This window comes from Strongylocentrotus purpuratus, unplaced genomic scaffold (assembly GCF_000002235.5).
Source record: "Strongylocentrotus purpuratus isolate Spur 01 unplaced genomic scaffold, Spur_5.0 spur5_scaffold_18, whole genome shotgun sequence".
Classification (NCBI taxonomy): Eukaryota; Metazoa; Echinodermata; class Echinoidea; order Camarodonta; family Strongylocentrotidae; genus Strongylocentrotus; species Strongylocentrotus purpuratus.
This window is the reverse complement of record NW_022145603.1, coordinates 13,622,868-13,648,198: the sequence shown is the minus strand read 5'-3', so window position 1 is coordinate 13,648,198 and position 25,331 is coordinate 13,622,868. Positions and strand designations below refer to the sequence as shown.

The following is a 25,331-nucleotide window of genomic DNA, read 5'->3' as shown; positions in this document are numbered from 1 at the left end:
TACTGTTAATTAATTTTTTCTTGTTTTTCTTCTTTTTATACCACTTTGATATTTTTATGTAAACATTTATTCATTTTTATATTTATATATATATATATTTCCCATTTGCTACGTTTTCTTTATATATAAATATTTGTTTTTTAATGCTTTTTTTTTATACGATTGTATGTTTGATGTAAACTTGCATTTTTAGTCTTTAGACTTTTTGACAAGTCATGAATAAGACCACAGTTGAATCTTGAATCTTGAATACTAGCAGTCTGGCGATAAATTAGGTTCTGCTGAAATGAGTACGTATCACAAGAAAATAATCAAGCGACTTCAAGGGTAAAATATAGTTTACATAGATTTAACTAAGAGCCATCTGCTCAATAGTAGTGTACACGCAAATAAATGACAAAATAAAATGATTTGGATTCAATATGAAATAAGAGTATAAGAGTATATCATGTCATTGTATATATCGTTTTATCAGTACACGATCATATCACAATATATACCAATCAATCCTTCCAAGTTCCAGCATTCAATATTTCCCAAAGAAAATAGATATTATCAGCGATGACCTGATGACCAAGTCATCCTTCGTACACGCAATAATCCACCCACTCTAGTCCGGTCTTTGCATATACAAGTAGACTGTTAGGTGAGACTTAGAGTCCAGATTAAGTAAATACAACCTCTTCCTTTTTCTGAGTAGGTGAAACGAAGTACGAAGTAACCCGGAACTGCTAATTCTGTCCAACCTGACCGGTATACGACCGCAACGGGCGTTACTTTGTCCATGGACTTACTAGTTGACTAGTAAGTCCATGCTTCGTCTGAGCAAGAGCACAAGTCCGTGCAGGTGTGCCTAGGGTTATGGATACGAGCCCAGCTCGTCCAGTGTAGATGTCCAAACAACGAGTCAAGATGAGGTGAGGGCTGATGAGACTTCTAGCACGTACGGCCTGTGCTGCCTTGTCCTTGCCTGGTCCCATACTATAAGGAAAGTCTGCTATGCCAGCAGCAGCATGTATGTAGCCTGTGGCTGTAACATTCACCTTCGCGGCCCACACCCCTCACTCACTCCAAGATCAGACCAAGATAGGTCTGATCCTTTCGAGATCTCTAAAGCAATCTGACTAAACTGCCCTAAATCTCCAACCCACTTTGGCTCTCTCAATAGTAACCTCCTTAAAATTCTTAATATTCCTCTAATGCCAAAACTTTTACTGAATCCTCTATAAAAAACTGTCCTATCAACATTCTCCTCATCCTTTCCACACACATGCATACAAAGATAAACACCTGCTGTACTAGAGAATCCAGTTAGTTGACCTAGGCCTTAGTTACTGCCTAAATTGCCGCCAAACACATCCATTCAGCTAGCACATGTCTATTACATTCTCTGCCTATACAACTCAACAGGGTCATGAGGGTTTAGAATGAAAGAAATTCCTGTCACATTGTGACATATCGTATGTATAATAAGATGAGGATCCTAATCAAATGATTGGTTGAGAGCGTACACGTGACCAGGCATTTATTTTGCCTTACACGTAATTTTACTAATGCCCGGTCATCAGTAAAATCATGTCATTAAACATAATTTATAAAACAAATAAGACATCATCTTATAAAACAAATAATAAACATCATTTTGTTCGGGCATTAGTAAAATTACCCACACTCGATACCTCCGAAACAGTCCAGACACCCTCGGCTATCGCCTGGGGCGTGTTAGACTGTTCTAAAGGTACCTTGTGTGGGTAATTCTTACTAATGACCTCACTGCTGTGTAGTATTTGTATACAGTCAAACCTATATAATTATTAGAGACCGCCCTAGAAAAACAAAATAATGTGGTTACTATTTAAATGCAGGTTTGTAAGTATTTTGGGGATATTGGGGGTACCACTCAATTTGGGTTTACTGTCTTTTTTTTGTTTTTCCTTCAAAATATTCCTCAATTGTAACTGTTCTGAACAATACGTTGATGTCAGTTGATATATGATTATTGGTCTATATATTTATGTTTAAATCTTATTTTACATATCTGTTATTATTACACGACACGGTTGATTAGTATCAAACTTGGGGGTACTTGTATTCAAGCTTTGTACATGGTATTACATTTAATTAATAATCATTATTGCCAATTTTATATTGAATTGAGGTGCCGTGTAGATTTTTTACTTAAAATTGCACACTTGTTTATTATATGTATTTTATAATAATTTAGAATGTAACAAATTTAATACCAATTGAATTTGACTGGATATATATATTTTTACGGATAATGAATTATACCACCACTCAATTTGGGTTTACTGTCTCTCTCTCTTTCTTTCAAAATCTTTCTCAATTTTAATTGTTGGACAATACGTTGATGTCAGTTGATATATGATTATTGGTCCTGTGAAGTCCTATGTACCTTTTAATTATGTTTAAATGCGATTGCTCTTGATTTTTTTTCTTCTTCTGTTCATATCTATTTATTTAAAGTGTCAATTTATACAGTTTTATTGTACAAGGTATATATACATATAACTATATTGTGAACCATTTATATGCCTGCCTTTTTTACTGTATGAAATCCAACTTATGGTTGCAATAAATAAATGATTTAATATCATATTGATGGGGAGGTGACTACAAAGTGTTCTTGTTTTAGTCTCCATTTCCTTTTTCATCTTATTACCAAGAATCTCCATTCTGCTTTCCGTTTCATTTACTTTCATGTTTAGGAGTTATGCAATGATGCGAGATGTGACGTACATCAGATTAAAGTATTCAAGTAGAAATGCATCCTGTTACAAAGAAACGTAGGCACTACATCTATAGTCCGCTGCCATATAAGGGTAACCCGGCGCAGTCTGAGACAGGCCCTGCAAGTTTTACGCATTTACAATGCATAGCATTGAGGAGGTATCGAGGATGTGCAGGGGCCCTCTTGCATGACTCAATAGACATGCGTATATATAGACAGACTAATTAGGGATCTCTTTAACAAAGAACCAAGATGAAAGCATAGAAACTCCAGTGTCCTTGGGAAGGGCGTCGTCTTTTGACATTATCCGATTACATGCATTGTGACGAAACAGTGACGTAATTATCACCCATGTTGACATGAGGAAGTTTGTAGTTATCGAAAATTTACCTTGGTTTAACATGTTCAAATGCAGCCTAGTATGATTAGCTTATTGATTTCTCATTGTATAGCCTACCAGTAGTCTGCAGCCACAGACCCTAATTTGACACTTTACCACAACTCCTAAAGTCTTGAGCAGAACCTAGCTCTGTCAGTCTATGCATGCACCTTTGTGATAGGGTCCATGGTCTCTGGTTGTGTCTGGAGTAGCTTAAGTACATAGCCATTCAATATGTCATCATCCTAGTCTCACAGTGCAGGCACTGTACAACGACAGACACGTGTCTGCGCATGCGAACTGGCTTATATACCGCCATCACCGCCCTGTGATGTACCTATTCAACATCACCTACATCATCCGGAAAACCTCCCGACCTCTACGTTTTCTACCCTCTGGACAATATGATTATTGCCAAGAAAATTTAACCTTTATTGTGCCACTGCAGCAACTTTGCACTGCCTTAACACACACAATGCCAATAGAAACATTATGTAGGCCTACCGGCATGGCATGCAAAGTGTTAATACGCCTATGACTATTCGTTCTGAGTATATTGAACAATCTCTAGAAGGGTAATTGACGGAGAATATTATCTAAAATATTACCTAAAGATCATAATGGTTAGAGCAAATAGTGGCATGAACAGCCTGCCATAGTTAAGTCCGTCTTAAAGTCGATCTTAGTCTTTGTGAAAGACTCCCCAGGAATTACATAAGTCGAAATGAAATGATCACCCATATGAGATAGCTGGGACATCTTAAAGGGAGTGGGTAGTCAGTTTCCATGTGCAGAAGGCTATAATTCGCTGACACCAGACTTGGTGGAAATACCATTAATGGGAGTACAAATCTGCACACAGCAAACCCGGTGGCCAGTCAAGAATTACCCCTTAGTCTCTCGGAGCATGCTCGGAGATTTCTCGGGCGAAGGAAAAGCAAAGCATTACATAAGGTCTAATGGTCATAAAACTCAAGGCTAACCCTGGTGATTGACCACACCTGTTATTGGGTAAACACCTGAACGGTGTCGAATTCCCCATGAGAGCTGACTTCTGACTTTAAGGCAGCTACCACAAACGAGCAACTACCCAAGACAATCTCTCACCTAGGACAACTGCTCACCAAAAACGTCTTTGGCAGCCATTAACAGAGCTCAGCTACCTAGCTCCTAACCAAAGGACATAAAATAATCATCTATCTAGAACATCTAAGTCTATATTAATAACACAGAATACTGTAGAGCAATTATCCACACATCTACCCGGGCAAAATGTATCCACCCAGAAAAGCTATAGTCTCCAAAGACTACCTCAGACAATTCTTTATTTTACTAGGACAACTTTCCCCTAAAATCGAGCGGACAAATTATCTAGACGTTTACAAACATGACCTACTTTTCTCTTCAGAAATACTGGTAGTTGGTTTTAGGAACACATGCATCTTCTGACTGGATCAGCTTAGAATCTACCCGGCTCATTCTCCAAACTGCTACCCGGAAAAAATGTATCCACCCAGGACTGTATTAATTTGCAAGCTACTTTAAAAAAAGAGGGAAATTGATTGATTGATTGATCGATTGATATGGTATTTATTACATAATCCCGGAGTTTACAAAGTAAAATCACAACAAGCAAATGTGTCGTACAGATCTACAGGTATACATGCAAATGGTGTCATAGTCATACAATAATATGAAGGTGAGAAACAGAGAAAGAAGGAGAAAGAGAGAGAGAGAGAGGGGGAGACAGGAGAACAACGGTATTGAGGCAGAGGTGATACAGTCAAGATTAAGAAGAGAGTGTAAATTACATAATAAGTAAGTTGAATGATTAACTAAATAGTAAATACAAAATGAGTAATGAGTACTCTTTGAAAATTAACTCAAATTAGTTTCATTTCATATTCTATTTAATTCAAACCACTGTCCCTCTAATACCGCAAGAAATATGTGTTGATTAGAACTCCGTATAACAAGATATCCATATATGGATTTTATTTCTAACCAAAGTTTACGGTCTGGCACAGCATGAATGAAATATTGAATTGGCTTCTTCCGAGTTCCGAGTAATTTCCGAGAGGTTGAAAGCGACTGAAAACCCCTAAAAATTGAATAAAGGCGAAAAGGTTAACTACATTCGGATTACGTCAGTCTCTCGTCCTTCATAATTCACAAAAAGAGGAAACAACTTAGAGTTAGAACTTGGAATTTGAGACTTTCTCCCGAGAGAATTAGGATGTAATGATATCAGTATCATACTAAGACTTAAAAATAAAGTTGAGTTCTGGTTTTATAAGCACTAGAAAATGTAGCCCATAAAACACTTCTGCTTTCGAGAAAAATTAAATATAAAAATTTACTGGTGCTCCCGGTAAATTTTGATAAAATTCAAATAGCGCCTACGGCCGTACAATGGTAGCTGCGACCATGAAAATCTCAGAATATGTAGTTGTGATATATAATTTCCAAACGGGAATAAATTGATCGATTTTAGTCAAGAAACATTGTTTTATAGCTTAATTAATATATTGACCCTGAGAGGGAGCTATACAACATAAAGATTTCATTATTTACAATTTCATAACTTTAGAGTCGATTTCAACCGCGACAGCGACCACTGAATATTGTAGGATCGCATATGCTTCCAATATGTTCATTTGAACCAAATTCATGACCCCATACCAAAACTTTGTATTACCTTTAAGCGCAACAGTGCATAACGAGTGCAAAAAAATCTGTGCAGTATGCCCCATGTGAGGATCGAACTCACGACCTTCAGATTATGAGACTGACGCGCTGCCTACTGCGCTAACGAGGCTGCTCTTTTTAATTATCTTGAAATATAATTAAACTGCTACAATGCTTAACCGGCCTCATTGTTAGCTTTCGTGGTTAGCTATTATATATTCCACTGATAATTCAGTTATATTGTGATCACAAAATAGTCACAAAATTATTCACATTCATAAATCATTTATTTCGATCCATTGATGTTCTATCTATCAATTGAATATATATATATTTATAAATATCAATATCAAACATGTTAAGGCCTAGAACCCCGTAGGCCTAATTTAAATAAGGTAGAAACAGAGTTGAATATTATAATATTTTAAAGATATGAGATGGAAAATAAGATACACCCAAGTTCCTAGACAACAGTATGCATACTAAATCAATTTTGAGTATTCCGTAGTTTACAGTAAAAAAAAAAAAAAAAAAAAAAAAAGAAAAAGAAGAAGACCACGAAAGTTAGTTGAATTTATCTGGGTTAAGGATAAGCCATTAACCAAAACTAGTCCTGGTAGCTCAGATAGTGTATTGCTGAAAATCATAAAATTAGTCTTATTCTAATTCAGGGACAAATTCAGTAGAAATACTGTGAGCTTTAAATCTGAATGTAATTTGTATTAGTTGCATTGGCGACAGGTAAACTTCTCAGAGAATATAAGGAAATTAAGAATGTAAGAATTAGAAAGAAATGCAATTTGATTTTTAAGATTTTTAAGAGTGTAAATAATTTTTATTTAATTATTCTTTATATTGATCATATGAATTGGAAAATATATTATTCAAGTTATAATAACAGAAAACATGATTGTCAGATTATCAGGTACCCATATTCGCCTATAGATGGAAAGTGGTAAACATGGATGGATGCCTTGCCATTGGCTGGGGTTCGAACCCTCAACCCCAGACCGTTGATTGAGAGTCAAGTGAATTAACAACTGAACCACGACATCCCCCACATTATCGTTTTCAGCTCATTGGGCATGGAGAATTTGTTTTATACATCCTTTTCCAAGCAGATACCCACAATGTGTACATACATGTATGAATAAAGACAAAATCAGAAATTCCATTGGCATTGAAAAATTTCCTGCGAAATTTATTTCCATTACAAAAATAAGACAACATTCCCTTTAAATGCGGCAAGATGAAAATAATTCAGGTAAGGATGAGCGACTGCGAAAATAAAATAGAAAAGATAGAGTGATCGTTCCAATATCCGGGTCATTCTTTTATGAAGCACACGATTTCACGGCCGCGTTAAGTCGAGGGCGTATCGCCTTACAAGAAAAGGGACTCCACAATGTTTTTGTTTTTTGATCTCAACGTTTTTAGCTTTTATGGCGTGAATATTATGATTGGCATGGTGCTTTCGAACATGATGCCGATATAAATCGTGCCAGATTTTTTTCTCAGTTTTCTGTGGAAATTGTGACAATGACAAAATGTAACAATAAAGCACAAAATCAGGTGATACACATTTTAACAAATTGGTCCATAATAACTGAATTACATGGGAGTGATTAAATTGTGATATGTATTTCTTTTCCATGCCTGCATGGGTTGTCACATTATTGTCTTGGAAACCCATAAATACAAAAAGTGACAGAAAATGCTTTTAGATAAAATATTTTTAGAGAAAAACATATTTAGATAAAATAATAGATTAAAAAAGATACAAAGACAATGGTCAGATTCTTGATATATATTAACGGCAATTTAGAGAATCTGACAAATAGATTGCTACAAGCTTTAAGCCATATGTCAATAGATACAATTTAAAATTCTTGGCCGATAGATTTATGATTCAATCGAAAGGCCTCGCAGTGCGAACGACAAAATTATTAAAGTAAAACTGAATGAATAGAGGTTTGTAGTCAAACCAAAAAGTTTAACTTGTAACCCTTTCATCTAACAAAACTTTGTTTAAATATTCTCAGTAAGACGGAGAATGTAAAAAGGGAACCTGTCTATATCATTATCTTCATTATCATCAACATCATTATTATCATGACTATCACTATCACCACCCCTATAAATATCACTACCATCAACATTATCAACACCAGGACCATTGTCATCTCCGTTATCAATATCATCAGCACCATTATTTTCTTCATTATCTTCGCCACAATCAATGTGTCACTTTAAAAATCAATATCATCTTCTTTATCTTCCATTTTTATTATTTTCATTATCCTCACCTTCATCATCATCATCATTATAACCACCATTTGCATCATCATCAGTCATCCTCATAATCATTATCACCATTATCATCATCATCAGCAGCAGCAACATCATCATAAGTATCATCATCATCAACACCATCATCACAACCACCATTTGCATCATCACCATTATCATTCATCCGCATAATAATTATCACCAACATCATCAACATCGCTACCATCGCCATTACTTTGTCAACGCAAACTTACATCATTATATCATTCGCTTTAACATACGCTTGACGAATAAAATCATGTTTACTACATATAACAAAAGGTATCCCTTGTTACACAATGTGATTCTTTATTAGATCGAAGTATTCTCATATAAATACAAATAAACACAGAACGGAACGGAAGAATGTTTTGGCATGATCTCAATCTACAGAAAATCAAGTATGATGAAAGAAAATGATTATACAAAAAACACGAGAAGACACGGCTAACGAAAGACACATCACTGAAAAGAAAGTAGAAAATTTGACAAAGGAAATATATGAAAAGATTGACAATAGAGGAGAGTAGCGTAGTATCGAAAGCTTGGAATGTGGATGTTCGTTCTGTACGTAAAGCTGGTGATTAACCAACGTGTGTTTTAAGATAAAACAGAAAGAAGAAATAGATAGAGTATTCTCTGCGAGAAGATTTGAAAAGGAACGAGACATTATAGACTAAACTTGTTTAAAAGAAACAATTACAGGTAACATTTCACAAATATCTTTTAAATTATCAACAGTGCGTTTTACTCCCCGCCCGCGGGGGCTAAAGCTGTACAGTGGCACGGTAAAAATGATTGAACGTAGAAGTAGCACATCTTCATAGACATGGTACCATATGAACATGTATGGATACAAAAGACATAACACATTGTATTTGCAAGATACAAAATAAAAATAACACCATTATTGTGGCGTAATGCTGGAGTGTACAATTTGTACTGTATACAAACAACACAATACGATAAAAGAAACAATCAATTGTTGTTTGAAGTAAAAAGACTAAGGCACTAAATTGCAGTAAATTGCTATTACACTATTTACAATGTTGTGCATGGTTGTCTTCATAGAGCAACATTTGTTCCAAGCTCTTGCCAAAAAACTTCAGTTCCAAAATATTGTAGCAAAAGCACAAATTGGAATATATCTGCACGAATAGTAAGACACAAAGTAATGTGTAAAAAGTAGTACTTTAAGTTCTTTTACTCGTAAAAAGTATATATATCGCCAACAGTAAGTTACTGATTTAAAGGCACTGATACAGAATGGGATGGTCGCATAATATATAAAACACAGCGACACGGTAACTAGTACAAATTGTGTTCCAAGTATTGATATCAAATGACTTACAAAGTAGTACGAATGGTGACTTCTAATATAGAGTACTCCTACATTTAAACGTGAATGATTTTTATTCTTGCATGGTTGGTGGTATTAACCTGGTGCTGCACTTATACAAGCGTGCAAATAAGGAGAATTCCTTTTTATTTGATTGTGACAATATTATAGCTATTTTACAGCAGGAAAAAAAATTCATTTTACGTTTAAAATTGTGAAAACAAAATCCAAAATACGTTACGACATGACTTTAACAATGTGTTTACAAATAATTGTTAACAGAAAATACAAATAGTGGTTTCTTCTCAACATAATTTAAATAATATTTTACATAGGGTGAGCAGTGAAGTAAAAATGATCTAGCTCGGCTTATGCTATAACGAATTTTCCATTACAGCTATATCGATTTTTAAAGATTAAACAGTTTCTGGACTAAGACTGGTATCCCTTTTCGGTGGATATAAAATCATGCTCAAGGTGTATAGATATTACGTTGTTATATGGATGGAACGTCAAGAACATCGCAGTGTAAATATGATAACATTTTTTCTCATCGAGGAATGTTCAAAAACAATTTGGAAAAATGAAATGTACAGTAGCATTTATGAAGTACAAAATGGAAGACCGTCGTTAAAATGCTTAAGATAATAAACATTTATTCAAATATATTGATTGAACTATTTGAATTGGAATGAATTGGAAGAAAAGTTTATATAGAGTAAACAAATGGAAGACTGTTTCGAAATCTTTGACGTACGTTTAAAATTACTTCTTTTCTTGATACGATAACAAAATAAATTTAATATGAGAAGACAGAGTTCCACAAAAGCTGCAATTTCCATTCCTTTTCCGTTTAAAACTTTAACTGATTGTTAACAGACTTTGGTAATAAGGCACTTGTTTTAACAATGTAAGGCAATTTGTAGTTCCACACAATCACATATGAAATATGGCATTATAAAAAATTACAAAATGAACTTATGGACATAATCATAAATGGCTTTGAATATCTAAAGAATAGGACATAACTGAGTTCTTTCATTCATTTTGGTGTATGCCATTCAGAACCATGTGGGAACAAACCTTGTTCATAGATATAGGATCGAAACCGATATAGGATCGAAACCGCAACTATGTCTTTCATTCTTTTAGGAATACGACAATACATTATTCTAGGAATTTAGCATCCTGAAAAATTATATTCTCATCCTATATCGTCCTACACATTCCTTTTCATCCCTTTTTGGAGCATAAAATTAAGATCCTTTATCGGACATATTGCTGTGTTAAAGTTATATAGAAATTATAAAGTGTCACACAGCTGGTCTCTGCAAAAGAGCTGCATTTCACAAATTTCATCGCGTTGAAGTAGAAGAACGCTGATTGGTTCATTCCTCCGTGAAGTGCCACGGTTAGCCAATGAAAAGTATTCCCTTCATGAAATAAACACGCTTCAATTGCACTGACTGTACAATAAATAAATATGTTTGCAACTCGCCGTAAACTGCAGAAACGTGTACGCCACGCGATTTCCTCGTCGATTGCAACCTCTCGCTGGATATCCTATCGCCCATTCTATGACGTCACCCCTTGTTCAATGTTACTTCAAAGTCAAGATGGCGAACGTGATTAGCGTCTTTTCTGCCATTCAAAATGAATGGTATTGTGTATAAGTTTCTCTTCATTGTAATCCTGCGGCTTCCTTCCAGCCTTCAGCGTTCTTGCCAAACTTGTAGACCAGCCGCCTCCCGTCGACTCGCTCCAGGATCTCGCGCTTGTAATAGTACCTGAGGGTTTCAAAATATAACATAAAGAGGGGAAATTAATTACAGATAATGAGTGTTTTTTCGGCATTTTAATATCTGATGTAATTGCCTTTTAAGAGTGTGTCGGATTTTAAAATAAGAAATCACTTATGTATAGGCTATATTTGGCACATGTAAGTACTCTTGGCTATGTGTCTATTTATCTTAAAATGGGCAATTTATATCAATGTTTAATAATTATGGGAAATGGAACAAAAAAAAGAGTATAAAGTGACGTCAAGGATGTTAAATATATGGTTTTAAATTTTGATGATTAGCGCTGAGAAAATATTAACCTTATATTATAGTAGTATTGTACTAATATACGAACTCAAAATTTTACTGATATATGAACAAGGAAAGAGATTATACTCTGAAAGATAGAGAAGGGAAGAGGAAGAGATAGACAAACAGAGATTAAAGATAGAGGGGAGACAGGGAGAGAGAGAGAGAGAGAGAGAGATTGAGAGAGAGAGAGAGAGAGAGAGAAAAGAAAGAGAGAGATAATAAAAAAGAAATTTACCTCATGGCACGGCTAAGCTTCTCATAGGTCATCTGCGGGTTGTTTTTCTTGCGTCCCCACATGTTGGCGACCGCTTCCGAGTTGACGAATCGGAAAACTCCGGCTTCCCGATCCTCCCATCGGATAAACTTCGGGCAGTAGGATTCGGACTTGAGAAGGTCCCGGATGAACTCCCACAAGTGGTTTCCCTTCATGGCTGTAAAAACGAAAAGAAAAGGAAAGAAATTAAATTAAATTTCCCGCACTTGTCATCAAAACTAATCATCATTAAATCGGTATGTACTTTCATAAACGTTATAACAACACAAGGTATTTAAAAGGTTGCATGGGAAGATCCGCCTTTTCCCCCTCCCGGAAAATATACAATTGATTAAACCGCAGACATCACTTTCGTAATTAAAGGTATACGGGAAAAATGCACAATGAATTTGGCCAAGTAATTATAACAAAAATACGCTAGACAAAACAGTGTGTCGACTTTCAAAAATATTGTATACGATTAGGTATTATGCTCGTGGCTGCGACAGTCGAGACTCCTAGTGCTCCACTATTATTACAATTTTTAAATAACAAATTGTGGATTTAGGAATTGTATTTTTTGTTTCATTTCTCATATGAATGTAAACTTGTTTGATAATTTACCTTCTCGCCTACCTCGCCCTCTATTTCTGTTGGGTGATGATCCAGTGCTCCCGCTTGAAGCGGTTGTTGTCGTGACCACGTGCTCTTCGTCGCTGCCACCATCATCACTCGACGTCACAGACTGCTTACGGGGTCGCGCGCGGAACGGCTTTCTGATTGGTCCAGCGCAGCTTCCCTGCTGCGCAGACATCTCCTGCGTCACCACTCCGTCCGCGTGCGTATCCAGCATCTTGAGCGTCGTGTGCTGCACGCGGCACTGGTAGTTGTGCGTTCTGCCGTTGGGTGCCGAGGCGGCTGCGAAGCTGTGGTGTTGTGGGTACGGTGTCTGCGATTGATGGTGTGCATGATGGCGGTACTGGTGGTACTGTTGTATGTTGTGGTGGTGTTCGTGGTAGAGCGGTGGTGGATGCGACATAACGGAGGACGATAGAGTGTGGTAGGTTGATTGTTGGAGCTCATCGATAGGTGGAGAGTAACCGGACACGACACTGTCGATGTCTGAATCTAGCCAAAGATACAAGGAAGCAAAACAGATGAAAATCAAAGTTGTGTTCTCAGCCAACACGAGCAACATGCAACCTCACTAATTATAAAACGTACGAAAATTTTAAAGGACTGTTGAACTTAAAATGCAGTTCTAAAAAATGCAGCATTCAGTTAAAAGTTAAACATAATGAGCATGTTGTACCTTTGAAAATGTAACCGAATATTCTTTCCTTAAAAAAACAACTTATACTTACCAAAGAGCCCCCCCCCCCTCCATTATATCATTGGTGACAGGGAGCGGGTGGGGTCGGATTCATATATGATCGCAAATGACCTTCAACGCCTACCCGTATATTGCTTTGATATCACTCAAAGTGAACTATACCCTCACCTTATACAGATAACCATTCGGTCCAATGCTTTGATTTTTGAAACAAATACATTTCGCTGAGAAAATGGCCTACATGCTAGCCATGAAACGTCCAGACATAATGATTTTATCATAATGTCTAGTGTCATAAAACATTAGTTTCACATAGTGCTGGGGGCCAGTTCCTCGAAATCGTCATTAGTCTTAGCTCGTAAACATCCCATATAGAAACGCGTGTTAATTCTATAACATGTGCTCCAACGGGATGTCCGTGAAGATAGACTTATGACGAGTTCGAGAAAAGATCCCCTATTTGATATTAATGTAAGCGTACGTTTCACATATTAATAGTAATTTTCAGAACACTAGTATAACGGTCATAGCTACTCACTAGCACATACCCTACGATTGTTATCAATTTCGCTAGCATTTCACTGTCCAAACAAGCAAAATTGTCATGACCATTGCAAAATGGTGGAATAAATCTGGTTCAGCGTTTCATGAATTCCATGTCGAGTAGGTTTCAATGAAAAGAGTTATTTCACGTAATTAGCTGTTAGCGTAATTAGATCGAATTCATCATATTCGCACATGTAATATGGCTGAAAGCATTATAGTTTAAAATTGTATAATTATACTACAGCATCCAAAGTTAGAATATTGACACAACAGTTCATCAATGCTCACTGCACAAGAGGCGTCATTGCGTTTGCGTTATTGCGCTAATCAAAGTCTGTGAATGAAATTGAATGAAACCATGCGCTACTAAAAGTTACAACGCAACGTATTCACTTTCCACTCTAGAATCAGTGTCTGTAGAGATACCATTTCAGTAATTGGCGCAAACTTGCGTCTAGCAATTGACGCCTCGTGTGCAGCAGCGGACCTTCAGGTCAATATTTTATAATAATTACGAGGAGACAATTTTTGATAACTTACCTTCTCCTGAAGAGCCCATGCCGAAAGCCCCACGCTGAGACCGCGGGTTGTGTGCCGACTCCATTTGTGCGAACTCGCTAACGAGTGTCAGATCGTCGAGGTTGGGAAGATCGCCGGCGAAGATGTCAATGTCGCAAACGGTGATCGGTGACGGCGACGGGCTTGGGATCGTGCAATCTGCAAAGACGGGAGAAAAACAGAAAAGAGATTCGATTAGCCATTTTCTATCTTGGTCAAACGTAGAACAATAATTTTTTAAAACAAAACGCCATGGATTCTGATTATTGAACAATGCAAAATGCCGAATAATTTTCACGTATTGGCGCCGTATGCTGAACTAGCGGAATTGAACCAGCCAGTCAGCCACGACGCTATCTGAAAATCGTAGTTCAGAGTATTTTGATAATCACCGCTGCCCATACCCATACTGAAATAATTATGATCAAAGGACTTGGGAAATCGGGTAAAGTGCAATGTAAAATTAGAACTCATTCGGATGCTTGGCGATTCTAATAACTCACTTGCCTCTTTTAATTACGATGAATTCAATATAGAGCAAACAAACTGAAGAAGTCCGCGATGCAGAAAATGTAAAAGCTCTTTTCGTCAAGTGTTCTGGTAGACTGCTTGGGATATGTAATTGCATGTGTACTGCAGTGCCGACTTACAGGAAGTAGATGGCATATATAACTTTTATCTTGCTATAAGCCTACGTTGCGCCGTTACATAGGCCTAGGAGAAGTGAAACTGCTCACAACTTTTGAGTGTCGGATAGTTTAATACTAGGTATACGAAGAGATGTCCGTGTCCTATTACAAGATATAATGTTAACCCTTTCTTTTGTCTTGACCTGAACAATATGGAGAGAGAAAGCTGGCATGCGTTTGTAATTTCATCCGGCAAGTATCGATTAGCCTAATTCAAGGAAAACAACGCTTTTATTAATTTCATTCAAGTAATATTATCACATGTACCTGCAACGTTACGCTTAAATAATAAAATAAAGCACAAATATTTGGTATACTCAAATTGAATTTTCATTTTAAAGGCAAATAGAGGCTGTGCTATGCATTGTGGTTGCATCCCGCACGGAAAAGATATTTTTTAATATTTTTAAAAGCTTAGAGGCGAGACTAGTGAAGTTCAATAAGCAGTCAACATAGCGCCGATACAACTCTCGAATCTAACCCGCAACTTTCTAAAGATTTTGTTTGTCCATGTTTACGTGATATCTTGATTCTCTCCTCATCCCATATCTTTTATAATAATTATAATTATATTTGCTTATATAGCGCCTAACACTTACTTTATCAGAAGTCTCTAAGCGCTCTACAATAATGCAGCATAATTATATGCTGATGGTGAAGGAAATCATTAAATAGAAATTGGCATAAATCTTCCTTTAAAATGGTGCGAATTTAATTTAGCTTACTAGATTGACATGCTTATAATTATCATAAACATGTCATTTAGATATGCTTGAATGAATGTATTATATCAATACATTCATCAACTAGTGATATCAAATGGAAAGGAAACTGAAGAGATTTTATTTTTTGTAATTCTGAATCAAATAATCAAATATATCAAAAGTGAACGCGCTCGCAAAAAATTTAATTTAATGCAGTGTAATTCCAAACTACCAATGCCCTATCCAATAAAAATCATGTTCGAAATATACAATGTTCGTGCATTTCAAACGGCGATGAATTTAACTTGCCCTCGTTTGATTTTTCTAAATTTTCTGCCATCGTAATAAAAACTGGTTTAGCTTATCAAGTATTTATTCATGGTCGTACCGTTAAGCAAAACTTTTGAAAAGTCCGCATAATTATTTATAATAAGGGAAAAAAAGCCTCAACGCATCCACACAAATATCCACCCAGCACTGCAGAAAAACAAGCAACCGATCGGGGCTCGTTTCACGAAACCGTCACGAGTACAAGCTCACCGATATCCAATTGAAACACGTGTTGGATTTAATACACGAGTTTCAATGGGTTGATCGCGAACGTGTACTTATGATCTATTCGTGAAACCCTGCCCAGGCTGTTATGGTGACAAATGATGAGGGATTGTCTTACCGTCTAGACTTTCACTGAACGAGGATGTGAACATGGATGTAGAGAGGTTGATAGGAGAGTTGGGTGAGAACTGGGTGAGGTTATCCAAGAAATCTGTCCAAGGGAGAGAAAAAGAAAGAAAGGGCATTTTAGAGATGATGACGCGCTCTACTCATGGGTTTTTGGATGAAATACGTGTGGGATAGGATAAGAAATATACGAGTAGCTTCAAGTATTGATGAATAAAATGTATTCTATTGTTTGGTTTCTTTATGCAGTTCATCACAGGCATATAATCGGCTATCTAGAAGAATACAAACAGCGACTTGAATAATTCGACTGCTCAGGTCCCCCCCCCCCCCCCTCTCCCCTTTCAATTTAGAAGGGGGAAAAGGCACAAACATTTCGGTATCTCTGTGCATTTTTACGAAAATTAAAACTGCTTCTTGGTGAAAAGGGAGAAATCTATTTGCACGAAACATCGTCAGTCACACAAGAGGATCATTTTCGTATACATGTACGTCAGTGTTATAACTGGTGTCTATGAAATTAAAGGTTGCTTCTATCAAATTAAAAATATTTTGCAATACATACCTGATTTGTGGAGTCCATCATTGCCGCCAAGACCGACGTTCGAATGGTACTGATTATCACAGAGCTGGTGGCTGAAGTGGTCCGTCATGTTACCGTGAACTGGGTGGTGGAAGAAAAGGGGGGCACGTTATTACCCTTGTGCACTCTCTAAGACTTTCTAATGCTGGTGGAACGTTTAAGTGAATCCTACGTTTTTACTTATAATGGTGGATTGGTTAGGTGACTTAGTTATTATTTCATAATGCGATGAGCATGAACGATCATCATGCTTGAATCTTTGAGAATACGGCGACGGCGTTGATGATTTTAAAATGGATGCTGTAGCTATTGAAACGGAACAATAATACCGATTTGGTCCAAATCAAACCACGCTAAACAAATTCCGTTAAATTATACTAATGCCAAAGAACTTAATGGGTTTACATTAGATTTCAAATTGAGATGTGTTATCATAATCATTAAAAAAACTGAAAAGAAAAAGGGAACATCTGCAAGAGCTCCTTTTGAAGGGTAAGCGCTCACGTATATATTTAACCTTGCCATCGACCAAAACATGAAAATGGCTTCATTTTATCAATGAATACCTCCTTGGCATAACGTGAGGGTTAATGTCTTTAGCATGAAGGGCGTCGCGTTAGAGAGGCTTGCGGATACGAAACTGGAATGCTTGCAAACACGGTGAAGTGGCTTTCACCTAACGCATCAACACCCAAACCGACTTATGTATAAACCACATTAATCACCATGATCATGTTAATTGCATACTGAAGTTTTTGAATGATGAGGAGTTTTCAAAGTACGATTTGAAGTGGAATTTTTAAGAGGCTCTTTTCAGATTGTGTTTTAGTTTGTACAGTCACGACAGTGATGCCATTTTGGATTTTTTTTTTTTTTAATATTTAAGGAGATACTAAAAATCCTTGCACAAACTCAACTTTTGAAATACTCTTAAATACGTGTCTATAAACCTTAAAGATAATCAGAATAATGTGAAAACCCACAAGTTCTTCAAAATTGCAGGTGTCTTCATGAAATATATTAATATCTGAAGACCAGCCAAGCCGCACTTACTTTCGATATAAACCCGACAGCGCGCGTCTTTAGACTTTCATTTGAAACACAAATTTGAAAAACGCTTCATATCGTCTGCCATGGTTATTGCGGGGAGCGATATCGAAAGTGAAATATTAGGCTCTTGAAAAACTATAATTTCATGCGCTTTGGTTGATTAATGACCAGTTAAAGCGGTCTGGTACCAGGGTGTTGTGGTAATTAGGGTTCTTCAAGGACCTAGTAATTGATAAAACGAGAGTCCAAGAGAAATACACGAACTTGGAGACGATATGCAAAAGAAATTTGAAGTTGAAGATTTCAAGAAAGAAGAAGAAGAAGAAGCAGAAAAATAAGGAACAAGTTCGGGAGAATATCAAAGTGATACTAGGCCCTATATGATAAGGAAAATGTACGGATATGAAAGTTCCAGAATAACAATATCTATGAATGACAAAATAAAACTGAGAAAATTTGTAGTTCAAAAAAATAAGGGTAAGAAAATCGTGAATAAGGACGGCATCATTTAAAAAAGATGGAAGTATTGAAGAGAAATGAAAGAAAATTGCACTTACGAAGGTCTTCCATGAGCATTGTAAGGTCCATTTCAGCGGGCTGCGTTGCCGGGGAACTGCTGCTAGAAACTGAGCAATCCTCGTTTAGTAAGTACCGTGCGTGCGCAAACCCATTCACTGGCTGCGAGCCTTGTTGCTTGGCCGATTGTGTGTTGGGCGGTGTAAGCTCGGCGAGAACCGGGGAGTCAGGCGGGGTAGGGAAGGTCTGAAATTTTCGTTCGCAATCGCTTCCGCTGTACGACCCAACTCGGAAGGCTTTGGGCGTGGGGAACTCTCCCGTCATGCCGGAGACGTGGTCATGGTACATGTCCGAGAAAAGCTGTCGAGAAAATGGTGATAACAATGTTTTTTAAATCAATGTCTTTAAAATAAAAAAGGCTAGCTCATTCAATCCCCTTTTGGGAGAAGTGTCGGGGAGAAAATCAGCGGCACCCGCCGTGGAGATAATCCTAAAAAACAGTACTTTCAAAATGTATGACTTCAAAATACAAGATCCGAAATAAACTCTACTACACCATTCATATTGATCATATTAATGATATCGTTTTGAGAAGAACAGTTGATTAATTCACAATTCGATAACGAAACAAAAATACATTGCTAATAAACCTCGGTACGTCAATTAACTTAAAGTGAATGTTTATGTTTCTTCGTCATATTATTTTTCATTTTACACTTCAAGTAACAGCATAGCGTGAGGAGATATAATGGAGATGTTTTTACTTTGATTTCTATAAATAGACTACATGATGAAATCTAAGCCGAAACAATAGATCGCCAATGAGTCCATAATGAGTCAGCGCGTTAATTGAAATTCTAATTATGTACATGCTAATGGCACTCAATAGAGTCCAATCAACATAGTTCAATAATTAGTTTAATTTGCTTACATTACAGCTCATAAAAGTCCACTGACGCAGTTCTCTATCATGCGTAGAAGGGAAAAGCCATTCTCGTTCATTTTAAAACGATGTGTTCTCATACAACCGCGGTGCCCTGTATTAATATAACTAAACGCAAGTGTTTCTCATACAAAGGGTAACATGTCATGAACCATACTTCAAACTTTGTTGACTATAACAAAGCACTTGCAGTAAATAATGTGGCAGAAAATGACAAAGAAAAGCCTGCAAGCGGCATGAATCGTATCTAGTGCTCCGAGACGGTTTTTGTTAAATTTGTCCGCCTAAATTGATTTATGTGGGTACTTGAATCACACCGTTGCGTTGATGACTGTTGAGTCATCGCCCCGTTATTAAAAGGTCACTTTGAAAGGTTCTTCTCAACAAGTGTTTTGGAAATTTATGGCTGAAACTTGAAACGAAGACCACGTCACAGATTTGTTCATTGATTTTTAGTTTTACTTCCACACGTAAATTATATCAAAGGGTTCTAAGAAAATATCTAAAATAGTGCCTACAACTTACTGATTCCCTTTCCTTTATGTATTTTATATAATTATGGAGGTAAATTGATCCCGTTAACCCCCCCCCCCCCCCCACTATACAACAGTGGTAGACAATTAAGGAGCCTATAGTTGTCGCTATGTCGGGTAAGTATCGAGACATTGTGGGACATAGATAAAGTTTTTAAAGGTTAGTATGGACATGGTTCAGTTATAACAGATTTGAATTCTCAGTGCGGACATGGTTCAGATATGACGGGTTTGAATTCTTTATATACCTGACCGCAAACTTCCCTATCGTACTACAAGTTTGCCGTGACAATAGGAAGTCCTTCCAAGAATCAAAAATAAGCAAAGGAAATTACAGGTGTATCGGTTATCGAGACTGGAATGGCTTACTTCCAGTGACATCAAATTACACCCCACCCTTGTATATTACCTTGAAAAAAGGGAAAATCCCATAATATACCAACACGAGGGCGAAATAGGTCATTTTGTAATAATACTTCCATTATAGAGCTTTCAGTAAAAAAAAAAAAAAAAAAAAACTTTAGGTGAAACATGACAAGCTCTAACAAGTGGTATTTTTAGCACATTATCTAAATTGTCGGGATTTGAATGGCGCCTAATAATGTGTACGAAATATCGTCGCGATGGGTTCATTCGCTCATACAATGTGTGTACCATCTCCAGTCCTTTTATCAGTTGTCGTTGCTTAAGTAATATTGATTTTTTTTTTAAGGGTGGATTTATGGAATATCAAAGGGGTTTAACAAGAAAAAGCCACATCAGAAATTTGTTTGGATGTTAACAAGCAAATAAGTGATGAACGAGAGTCGTATGAGGTGCTATTTATTGACATCGTAAGATTAATGCTGCCGGCAGTTCGGGATCGAATTACGGGGTCACATTTAAAGCTGTATATAACAAAAAATACAGCACGAATTTTCCTATGATATGGATACATACAGGACACAAACTTCTGCAGTAGTTGTGATTGATTTTGTGTGTAGAAATTGAAGTTAATGCCCCCCCCCCCCACATCAGGGGAATAAAATCACAATTTTTAAACAAAATATGTTTAGGTTTTTTTGACGAGAGAAATATAAACTCGTAAAGCGTCTGAAAATTGGTTGAGTCATATAACTGACGGTATAAAATAATTGCGTAATAATACTAATGTTGTCATAGACATCAAACACTGACGTAATACCGTTGCCTAATTTTATGATCTACATTGATTCTTATGTTAATATTACGATACACAAATTATGGTTCGACATTTTGGATAGTATGAAGTTTGAAGGAGTTTCAGAAGATAAAATCCTCGAAAAAAATGTTCCGTGATACGACAAATCAACTCATACAAACATTTTCCCGCAGACCCTGCAACAATTAACACCGTTTTAATTTGTAGACCCTGATTTAAATCACTTAATATAAATGCCTAATTTGTATCACAATCGTTTAATTTTTAAAAAAGTATTCAGTATCAACAAAAAATCCTCATTTTAGATTTATTAAATCCGTCCGAGAAACAAATACATTTTTGAACGCCAAAGACCGACTCATTTTATTCAATACCGCCATCTACTGTCAGGGATGAGACAAACCCATGCCACGCTCTCTGAACGTATATCAGCTCAAACGTGTTTTTGTGTACATGTCAAACGTAAACTAATTGCTGTCATATACAATAGCTTTTGAATTATCCCGGTTTTCTAATGCTTTACTTGTACCAGTATATTGTTTAGGTGTCAGTTAACGCCAGATCAATGGGGGTAAAGTCTATTTTTTTTTAAAAGAGCCGGTAGAATGAAAGACAAAACTGACGGTCCGTGAAACGAATGCACATCAACTGTCAGAGACTCTGAATAGGTGCAACGATGTACCTCTTTTCTGCACTCCAAATCCGGGTCTTTCAAAATTCAAACCGAAAATTCACAGAAAAGAGAAGAGGCGCTTTAACCATGGACAGTTAATTGCGGTCTGATTTCTCTTTGAATTGTCAGTTCCAGCTAATACCAGGGAAACGGGAAAAGAGGCTTTTAAAAAACAACATAACTTAGAGAAATAGAACACCAAAGAATCGAAATTGCAAGTATACTCCCAATTAGTGTGTTTAAGGATACGAGACTAGTGTATGCAATATTGTCACTCTAAGTATTTGCGTTTCTATTTTACTTTCGTTGTAAACATCGTAAATATGACTTTCATAATATCTTCATTTGCTTCCCAGGTATTTACATCGTTGATTGAATACATATCATAGAAGCCGTCATTTTCATATAGACCAGCAAAGGTGTTTGAAATCAAATTACTACTTTCTTAGTGCATTCAACTCACGTAAGCAAGATAAGAAAAAAAATACGAACACCTGATTTATGATACAACTTTGAAATGAAGTAGATACACTTTTATTACGAACCTATATGAAAAAATAGAGACATCGTGCTTCTGACATTTATTTATGAATTGCTGATGATAATAAATGTATTCTGGCCCATTATTCAATGTGTATATTATGTCACCTACGCCCCATCTCCCCCCCCCCCCCCCCCCTCCCTATACTATCAGAGTTATATACCCCTCCCCGCCTCCTCTCTCCTTCTAATTAAACAGGGTCTCTCGTTTTGTGACCAGCTTCCCTTCCTAATCCATGTTACCCCCTTCTCTCTCTCTCTCTCTCTCTCTATCTCTTTCTATTTCTCCCTCTCTTCTCCATCTCCCTCTTCTCTTTCATTCTTGATCCTGTCTTCACCGCCTTTCATTCTATCTCCTCATCTCCCTTACCACACTTCTCCGAATTCTGTAGGATCTATCAAACTCTTCATCTTTTAACCACCCCTTCTTGCAATTCCATATCATACTTCATTCTAGATCTTGCCCCTATTTAGCTTATAATATTCTGCGTTTTGATAATTTGCATGTAAAACCTGTACGTAACTTTATCGGAGGACGAAATTCAATCAAGTTAAGACTTGCGATTGAAATGACTCGACAATATGGAGATAGGGACAAGGGGAGGGGGCGGGGTAAAGAGAGAGAGAGAGAGAGAGAGAGAGAGAGAGAGAGAAGACCGGGTAGGATAGAGATACATTTTGAGAGCACAGAGATAGAAAGAGATATAGAGAGTCGGGGAGGGTGTAAACAAATAATTTTAAAAACTTACCATTGAATCCTCCTGGCAATAATCCGCAAGTTGAGCCATCATCATTTGATGGATCCGATACCAAAATTGTTTCTCAAAATGTTCTAATGCTGAACTCACAATCCAAAAGAGCGTTTCCAAAATGTAAAGAACTTGAAGCGAAGGAGATGATTGGCGAAGGTTTTTCAAGGAGGCAACTGTTGATCAAAAAACAGGTGGTATCCAATTGGAAAGTGTGTGCGGGTGAAAGTGAAAGCTATGGAGTGGTAGAAGTAGTCCAAGTCCTGTCTGCGGGAACCCCTGGATCAGTTCCAGGTCCTCTGAATCATATGTTTTCCAAACCTGTTGGAACAGACAACAAGATATAGAATGACAGTATCTAAATAAAATTCAAAGTTTATATGCTCGGCAGAGAGGCAAAAGAGAGAGAGGCAACTTGTTTGAACCCCTGGGCGATGTTAGGTCAAAATCACACCGTCGATGACAATAACACCCCAATGCACTGATTTACAGTAACCTTATCATTTACACACACGCCTTCAACTCACACACACGTGTCAAATACACGTCATATAGTTAGCGTAGGGATCAGCTGGCTCGCACTGTTGGCTTGCGCGCCGCTGATTGGCTGAGCCACAAGTTGGGACCGTGCCAGAATGACCAATCAGCTTGCTCCCCAACAAAAAGCGGCGCATGCGTACATGCATGATCGACCAGTGAGCAGGTTGCAGTGTAATGTGTACGTTCGATTGTAGGCTATTCTTTTTACTTCTCTCTCTCCCGAATTGAGTGAATTTTGTTACCCTCCTTTCATTTTTTCTTTTCTTTTTTCGCCGTAATCCGAAATCTATAATCGTCATTCTTTTTCCGTGTACATGTACTTACAACTTATCAGCGTCTTAGCACGTGCCGAGGCTTATGGTATTTTGTATGCTTTTTTGTTGTTGTTGTATTTGTTATCACTTCACTTCGCAAAATGTGCGATAACTATCTAAATGATTTTACAATAAATTGCAAACAGGCTTTATTAATTTCGTTTATTTATTTTTTCATGAAAGCAAATGATAGTGGATGAAAGATTTTTTTTAAGTAGAGTATATTTTGTTGCTCATTGCGCTTATTGCACGGAGGAAACGAGTGCTTGATTAAAACAAATACTGGGGTCGGTTTCTACAGTTTCAAATGAGCTTAATCATTTCACGAAACAATAGAATACTTCATGTTTAATTGTTTCAGTGATGGGAATACCATTTCAAATGAGGAGAAACATATGTTTGTTTTTGTAGCCAGAATGACAGTGTACCACTGACTTAAAGATAAGCAAAACATGTCAGATTTGTTTCATTATCATGGCAAATTCAGAAAAAGGGAACGGTATGGGTGGAGGGCTTGCATTCTAGATTTAATAATAATTAAAGTTACGTCAAAACAATCCAGGCAACTTCAACTCTGTTGCGTTAATAAGTCGGTATTATCATAGACTGGTGGTAGGTCTATGGTATTATCCATGTCCCCCGGGCTGGGTTTCGAACCCACAACCCAATTAGCGCACAATCAACTCCACGTGGAATAGGCTTTATGTGTGTGTGTGGGGGGGGGGGAGGAGGGGTTGGGTGGCTTTCTGACATTCTGTTGCCCATAAAGTTAGAATAATTCGTTCTAACCCCTTTACATGAAGTGATTGTGACAACATTATTCTTGCTAAATTAAGCTTATATCTTCTCAGAACTCGATCGTTTAATGAAAGGTTTTATACTTTATTTATCAAGAATAAACCAAATTTTCACAATCACTTTGATGAAAAGATGTAATAAAAAAATATTCCAACTTTATGGGCATCAGTGTATTTTCAATATTTTCAAATCTAGGTTCAGAAGAAATAAAATAGTAATGTAGCTAATATACTATAAAAATCGAGATAAAATACATTTTTTGTTGATTTATCTCTGTAATGAAATGCTATCATGATAAACAAATGTTCATACGTATGTTCTTATACTTGTTGCGGTTTGGGATTAACATGGGTACTCAACGCCCCCCCCCCCCCCAGCGACTCTAAACTAATCTCTGTCCAACATCTTCATCTATACAAACCACCTGATCCCGATCTGCACTAATCCTCAGTCCTTTTTTACGGATTACCCTAATCTCAACATCCGAAGAAAACAGGTTGATGCTTGAAATCCGATTTGCTGTATTCTGACCACTGGCAAAATGCGTAGTTATTATACTCTGGGCCTTA

The 25,331-nt window shown here is 36.9% G+C and overlaps 1 protein-coding gene and 1 non-coding gene across 4 annotated transcripts; both read right to left on the bottom strand.

The window, feature by feature from the left end:
• Positions 1-1,427: 1,427 nt before the first annotated feature.
• On the bottom strand, positions 1,428-23,650 carry LOC582205. Of its 3 annotated transcripts, XR_004064718.1 has the most exons (10): positions 23,111-23,649; positions 18,534-18,852; positions 16,909-17,007; positions 16,336-16,428; positions 14,252-14,428; positions 12,457-12,960; positions 11,815-12,010; positions 10,710-11,273; positions 7,669-7,671; positions 1,428-1,440 (listed from the first exon to the last, which is right to left on the bottom strand). XR_004064718.1 is itself a non-coding variant. In XM_011666404.2 (8 exons), exons 1-8 carry the CDS (start codon positions 23,153-23,155, stop codon positions 11,168-11,170), a joined length of 1,527 nt encoding a protein of 508 aa, XP_011664706.1. In that variant the 5' UTR covers positions 23,156-23,650; the 3' UTR covers positions 8,433-11,167. The 3 variants fall into 3 exon arrangements, 2 of the variants coding, with proteins under 2 accessions (XP_011664706.1, XP_787258.2); XM_011666404.2 differs by lacking the exons at positions 1,428-1,440; positions 7,669-7,671 and having other exon boundaries at positions 8,433-11,273; positions 12,469-12,960; positions 23,111-23,650; XM_782165.5 differs by lacking the exons at positions 1,428-1,440; positions 7,669-7,671 and having other exon boundaries at positions 8,433-11,273.
• On the bottom strand, positions 5,877-5,949 carry TRNAM-CAU. The gene has a single exon. It is a non-coding gene; the product is annotated as a tRNA-Met (tRNA).
• Positions 23,651-25,331: the final 1,681 nt, after the last annotated feature.